The sequence below is a fragment of the Gossypium raimondii genome, chromosome 4 (genome assembly GCF_025698545.1).
Source record: "Gossypium raimondii isolate GPD5lz chromosome 4, ASM2569854v1, whole genome shotgun sequence".
Classification (NCBI taxonomy): domain Eukaryota; kingdom Viridiplantae; phylum Streptophyta; class Magnoliopsida; order Malvales; family Malvaceae; genus Gossypium; species Gossypium raimondii.
Genome location: NC_068568.1, coordinates 36,696,772 through 36,703,963, shown reverse-complemented (window position 1 = coordinate 36,703,963; position 7,192 = coordinate 36,696,772). Strand labels below are relative to the sequence as shown.

The window sequence follows — 7,192 nt, the reverse complement described above, 5'->3', positions numbered from 1 at the left end:
TTGCTTTAATCCATAGAGTGTCTTTCGAAGTTTTCTCACATGCTCCGAATAATCTCGACTCTAAAATCCCATCGATTGATTCATGTAAATCTCTTGGTCTAGCTCTTTGTCAAGAAACACATTTTTCACTTCCATTTGCTACAAGTTCCAGCCTTTACTGGTTGCAAGTGCAAGTAAAACTCGCACCGCTGTAAGCTTTACTATCGGACTAAACGTTTCGTCATAATCTAGTCCACACCATTGAGAAAATCCGTGAGCCACCAAACAAGCCTTATGCCTCTCAATTGATCCATCTGTGCAACGCTTTATCTTATAGATCCACTTGCAAGAGATAGACTTCACATCTATTGGCTTTGACACAAGCTCCTAAGTCTCATTTCTTTCTAGTGTAGCAATCTCTTCTTCCATGGCTTTAACCCATTCCAGAATTTTAAATGCTTCCTCAAATGTCTCCGGTTCCTTCTCATCTTCGTCAACTATAGCAACATTGGCCTTGGCATACTTGGGATTTGGATTTCTGACACTTTCTGATTTCCTAAGCGGAGCTGGTGCTTTCGGTTCATTCGGCTCATCTTTTTCATTCGATGGTTGATGCACATCAATTTTGGTTAGATGCTGAAGCACATCAGTTTCAAATGGATGCTTGTGCACACCAATTCACCAAGGATTTTGAGTTTTAACGTCATCATCAGCAACCTCAACTTTTCCCAAACTTAAGTGAATTTGAGAATCTTGCCACTCATGCCTACAAGCATCTGATTGTGGTGATACCTCCTTCTCCAATGGCCACTATAAAGATGATTCATCAAACGCCACATTTCGAGATGTATAACACTTTCCGGTTATAGGATCATAGCATCTCCACCCTTTTCTTTGGCTGTCATATCCTACAAAATACACCTAACAACTTTCTTGTCCATCTTGCTATGTAAATGATCAGGAACAAATACATGACATACATATTCAAACACTCAAAAATAACTAACTATAGGTGTCATGCTCCACAATTTCTCAAGAGAAGAAAGAAAAGATAACATTTTCTTGAGGAAGCTTATTGATTACAAAAGCGTTTGTCTTCATTGCTTCCGCCCAAAACCGTCCCGGGACATTTTTCGTGTAAAGGATACTACAATATATCTCTGTCAGGTACCTATTCTTCATTTTAGCCACGTCGTTTTGTTGTGAGGTACTTAGTCATGTGAACTGGTGACATATTTGACACTCTCTAAGAAAATTCAAGAACTCACTTGAGGTATACTCTCCTCCATTGTCGGTGCATAAACAACGAATCCCTTTACCAATATCTGCTTCACCCACCTCTCTAAACTCCTTAAACTTTGTGAGAGTTTTTTATTTTTCCTTCATAAAATAAACCCACACAAATTTGAAAAAATCATCGATAAACATAACCATTTACTTCATCCCACCAATAGAAGCTTGCTTGACCAGTCCGAATACATTAGAATGGATTAACTTTAATAGTTCCTTTGCTTTAAATTTAGACCCTTCATAAGGAAGTTGGTGTGCTTTCCCATACTAGCAGCCTGCATAAACCATATCCATCCTCACTTCAAGTTGCGGAAGACTCTTCAACATCAACTTCTTCATCATCACGCCTAGCTTGGAATTGCTAACATGGCTCAGCCTCAAGTGCCATAAATCAACTGTCTCATTTTTCCTCGTCTTGTCCATGTATGCAACTTCAACAGCCATCACATAGATCAATTGTAATCTTCGCCTTTGAATCACCGGCTCCTTAGCAGTCTCTAGGTTGCAATAAACCTTCACATCTTTAAGACCGAACAAAACATAATGTCCTGAAGATGTTAACTATTATACCGAAAAAATACTTTTCTTTATCCCCGGTACATGGTAAATGTTTTGCAATGACACCTTAGTAGTACTATGCGAAGGAAGGATTACAATTTTACCGACATAAGTTATCGATAACTTCGAGTTGTTTGCAGTCACCACCACACAACTTCCTATGTATTTTGACAAATTATGTAACTTCTTCTTATCACTTGTCATGTTATTTGAGCAACTCAAATCAACAATCCAATTGTTCTCATAATCGATTTGATTGAATGTTACAACTGTAAGAGCCATCTCCTTTTTCGCAACAAACAGTGCCTCAACATCCCATTCTTCATTGTTGACAGTAGCAACATTAGTTTCAATGAGATTTTTCTTTGACCAACAAACATGCGCCTTGTGACCCTGTCTGGGGCTTCGCAACCCCCCTACATGAGAACCCCTTTCAACCCGAAAAGTATTTGCCTTGTCCTCGTTCCTTTTCGATCCATCTTGTTGCTTGGAATTCCAACTACTCTTATTGACACAAAGAACTTGCTACTCCCCATCTTGGTGGAACTCCTCTCGTATTCTTCTCTAACGAATCTTGACCAGCAAGCAAATTCTCGAACTCAACAAGTGATGTTTGGTTTGCCATCCTTGTACTACAGCCATAAAGCCTCTGAACTCTGGTCTCAAACCATGGATGATTATCCTCTTCACCTTGGTGTCCTTGATCGAAGCTTGTGGATCCAAATCACCAATCTCTCTACATAACATCTTCACCTTGTAGAAATATTGCGAGATTGTCATGTCACGTTGCCCCATCGACACTAACTCGCCCTCGAGAAGTTGAAGCTTCATGTCGTTTCTCTTAGAGAATAAACTTGCCAATGTATCCCACGCTTCTTTAGGAGTTTTGGCATCTCGAATATGCTCCAGCACGTCCTCTTCAATTGTCGTCTTCAAAGAAAAAATTGATTTGCCCACTTTAATTTCCGCATCGTATCACTTGTAGGATCTACCATAGGTTGTGTAGTTTCGTTTCCATTCACCGCCTCCCACAAGTCTTGGCCTTGCAAGCAAGATGTCATACATGTAGACCAAGTGTTGTAGTTCTGATTATTGAGCTTCTTAACTCCACCGATGACATAAAGGTCGCTCATTTTGCCGAGAGGAGACACAACAAACAATATAGAAACCTGGTTCGGATACCAAAATGTTGGACACACAACATATAACAGAGGAAAACAATAAAAACAAAGGCAACTGAACTGAACTGATCGATTATTTCTGAAACCAACTAAATGCCTTATATAAGCTTACATCTCATGGCAAACCACTACCCTTAAAACTAGGGACACATCCCATGACAAGCCACTACCCTTAAAACTAGGAACACATCCCATGACAAACCACTATGCTAGAAAACAAGAACAAGGCTGAAGACTCAATTAATAAACCAGCACAGAAAAAAATAACCAGACCAATTGACCAACATAAACAATATAAACATTGCTTGTGTTGCCATTTTAACATTGTGGTCAAGGATCAATAAGTATATGGTCATTTTAATTGTCTAATTCTTGATTTTTGTTTTAAGAAAAAAGGCTGGCAACATATATTTGGTACAAGGAATCCTTCTGTGAAACAGGTAGCTGTCAAGTTTAGGAATCATCGTCATCATCATCTTCTTCTTCTTCTTTCATTTTACCGAGTCTCAACTCTACATTTAAAGGCGCGTTCAACTTGGGCTTATATTAGCAAAGCGTGATGATCTAATTCAACTATATAGTTGTGTTGCCTCAGTAGCATTAATGAGGTACAAGTTCGAACTTCGGATGGACGCTAGCATTACAAACATGTTAACCGCTACACTACTCTCCTTCCCTCTATTTGGTTATTACTTATGACGAGAGGTTTGCGAATAATTGTTGGTATGACATGTTAAGAATTCCAGCATTAACTGTGGGATAAAGAATTTGCTTGTGTTTTGTCATTTTGAATACTAGTTTGCTGACACTGTCAGTAAGAGAACTTATTACAATCCATGTTTTGGATTGGAAAAGTATCTCATGTTCACGCTTACATTAATCTAACAATCACATTCTCAACGATCTTAAATAGTTTTTTGTTGGATAATGCTAATACAGAAAAAAGAAATTTGAATTATTGTTCTAGAAAATAGCCACAACCCACAAACTACATGGGGGCTACCTCATCAAGCTACCAATTCCATGATATAAAAAAACAAAAGCTCCTTCATTTATAAGGCTGGTAACCCTCAGAGTCTAGTCTAGGGTTTTTCATCCCTAACTTCAATCACATCTAATGCAATGTTGTATGCATATAACGACTCACCAACTTTATCAGCATAACATAACAATACAATCATAAGTGTCAAATTTCAAAATTGACACCCCATCACTGTAATATTACTTAATCCACTCCTAGCATTACTTACTTCAATCAAGTTTACTAGCCCTATGAACTAGGAATCAGTTGATTCTTCTTGTGCTAAACTCATTTGAATAGAAATTCCCGATAACATATGTTCTAACCGTAATAAAAGAAAAATTAAAAAACAACAACAAAGGGAAACCCTATTTAACTGCAAAGAAAAAGAAAGGTCGGCTTTTCTCAGCACATCTACTTTACTTAGCGCTTCTTCTTGCTTGCTTTTGCAGCAGTGGATTTTGATGGTGTCACAATCAGGTAGATGAATAGAACCACAATTGATATCACAGAGATTTGAGATCCATACTTAGCCAGCAACCTCTGCAGACATAGAAGGCTTATATATTAATTTCAAGGGATCGGTCATAGCTAGCAGTTTATGCACTCCATAAATCAAAGGCCGAGAACTAGAAGGGTCATCATGCATCCATTTTATTTAAATTGTCACGCAATGAAAACCCAACCACTACTAGTAACACGAAGAGCAAAAATGTTACAAAAAATGGATGCATATTATCTTTTCCTGAATCAAATATGCTTATCTCTGCAAGCATCTCAGTTCTTATCCATCCAAATTTTAGAAGCATGATCATTTCGAAAAGGATAAATAAGAATCATTTATACCTTAGCCTTCAATATTTAGTCACCACCAAAGCACATCCCACGAAAAAACAAAAACAGAAAACCATTAGTAACATTTAGAAAAGGAAAAAAGATATTGAATAGCTATGATTCATTGATTACTGTTATTCCACACAAAACTTACCCAGTCAAACTTCTTCTCAGGAGGTCTTTCTGCAAGAACATCTAATGGCAAGATTGGAGTTGAATATGCCTCCTAAAAAGACACAACAAATTAGAGCGTCAAAGCTTTTTCTTTCTCCACATTTTCTTTTCTTTTCCCTTAAAATTTAAGGAAACTACACTCAGTTTTGATCTCAAACCTGCAAAGCAGCCTTTGTGGGAATGCGGAAAGTAATTACTGCCGGGGCACCATAGAACATTCCTTGCTTTTTGGCCTCTAGTTCAAATGAATGAGATAGAAGACCACCACTGCAGATAGCAAAGTTCTGCATTTTTATTAATCCAATCTAGGAATAACATATTAATAGAATTAAACAAAAGCAAAACTCACGCATCAAGTCTTTCCCACGACCGTGAAGTGTTGCCACTGACAATATCAAACATATCTTGAGGCCAGCTATCATCGAGGAGACTCATATCATATGCTGTCCTGAATCATTTTTTTCCCCAGAAAGATTGTTCCTCAAGATAATATCCCGAAAACACAAAAGCTCAAGAGAAATCTAGAAAACTTCACTTGTGAATTCGAAAAAACATCAAAAGAGGAAGAAATATAAAAGGCTTCATACTACCACTGTAGAAGTTTCCGAAAATTTCAGCAATATTATTCAAGTATTATATTGGATCATATAGAAAAACCAATCTCCAATTAGAATTGATGATCAAAGAGGTTAGATCAGGCTTAACATGAATAATAATAATAATAATAATAATAATAATAATTGAAAAACCATGAAATATGCAAAACCTTAGAGCAGAGAAAGTTATAAGCAAAAAAAAAAAAAACAAAAGCGTGCCTAAGTATATTCTCTAATCGCAAAGGTTAAAAAGGAATAAAATTCCTATTGAAAGAATCGGATTTACAATTTCATTCCATTTCTCTCAGATCCAAATAACCGAAAAAAAAAATGAAATTCGCTTCAAATCCACATATTTTCTCTTGAATCACCTCAAAAGAAAATGTGATCTCTCTCATATTCAAATCAGCTACTTATCACGCAAAGCTTAAAAAGGAAATCGAAAGCTAAATAAAATAATAAAAACAGCTCGAATTCAACTCAAAATTGAGGATGGATTCAAAATTTAGAAATTTCATCTTGAAGGAAAAATCATAGCTAAATCTAGATTGAAGTAAAGGGAAAGAAAAAGGAAAGAGAAACGCACGAGAAGCCTTGGTTGTAGATGTCGATGGAGACAGAAACGCGTTCGGAACCTGATTTGAGTCTGGTCAACGATGCCTTCTTGTGAGCGACGATGAATGGGGCGTCGCCTGTGGCGGTGGCTACTGATGCAAAGAAAATAACAATCAATGCCTTCATCAGCGAATTTCTGATAAGCGTTGCCATGAGTGTGGCGTAGCTGATTTTCCTTTCTCCTGGTCTTTTAATTAGAATTTGAAATGGTGCTGAAGCGTTGAATAAACAAACAATGAGTAGGGTTTATGATATGTTGATATCGAGCTTACCAGGGACAACAAATCTGGTTCCTCTGGTGTACGCCACGACGTCGTTTCCCGTTTCATGATATTGAGTTGATCTTTTCAGTACTGTTTTATTTATTTTATTTCATTTACATTATATTTTGTTTTACATGATATACTGTTATAAGTAGGATTTAAATATTAACATGCACTTTTTTTACAATAAAATCTAAAATATAGATAATAAATTACATAAGGTATTAATAAAATTAAATAATATTTATATTCACAAATATAAATTTTAGCACTTTATTGTAATTATTATTTATAGTTTTCAAATTATTTTAATTTACATATTAATTCATCATTTAATGATTCAAGTACCGAAACACCTTGAGGCTTAATATGATGAACTAACAACCATAGAGAACCCAAATTCTTGCTCTTGGAATTATTTGAATCAATTGATCCAAGTGAATTTTATCGAGAAAAATCTAACAACTTAAAGTGGACAAAAAGGGCCTAAAATGAGCAACTAAAGAGGGAAGATGGAAGAGCCCAAGATAGCAGCCCAATGCCGACCCAATTGCTACCCAAATAAGCTAATTAATATTATTATATTACTTGCAAACCAGCCTTAAACTTTTGCCTAAACCCGTTCCAACCCCTCCACTTTTGGTGCATATTCATTTGTGGCATTAAGCTAAATTTAGCAAA

The 7,192-nt window shown here is 36.5% G+C and overlaps 1 protein-coding gene across 1 annotated transcript; it reads right to left on the bottom strand.

Moving 5' to 3' along the window:
- Positions 1 to 4,037: 4,037 nt before the first annotated feature.
- Positions 4,038 to 6,507, bottom strand: LOC105780450 (uncharacterized). The gene is made up of 6 exons (XM_012604796.2): positions 6,220 to 6,507; positions 5,387 to 5,485; positions 5,196 to 5,304; positions 5,018 to 5,089; positions 4,876 to 4,881; positions 4,038 to 4,572 (listed from the first exon to the last, which is right to left on the bottom strand). Exons 1-6 carry the CDS (start codon positions 6,399 to 6,401, stop codon positions 4,453 to 4,455), a joined length of 588 nt encoding a protein of 195 aa, XP_012460250.1. The 5' UTR covers positions 6,402 to 6,507; the 3' UTR covers positions 4,038 to 4,452.
- Between the last annotated feature and the right edge of the window lie 685 nt (positions 6,508 to 7,192).

Bases quoted from the DNA above. Each gene is read 5' to 3' on its own strand.
- LOC105780450 (XM_012604796.2), bottom strand. From the start codon at position 6,401: ATGGCAACGCTTATCAGAAATTCGCTGATGAAGGCATTGATTGTTATT. The intron at 5,486-6,219 runs GTGCGTTTCTCT...AAAATGATTCAG, and splicing joins ATCTACAACCAAGGCTTCTC to GACAGCATATGATATGAGTC. The intron at 5,305-5,386 runs GTGAGTTTTGCT...TGCTATCTGCAG, and splicing joins TCGTGGGAAAGACTTGATGC to TGGTGGTCTTCTATCTCATT.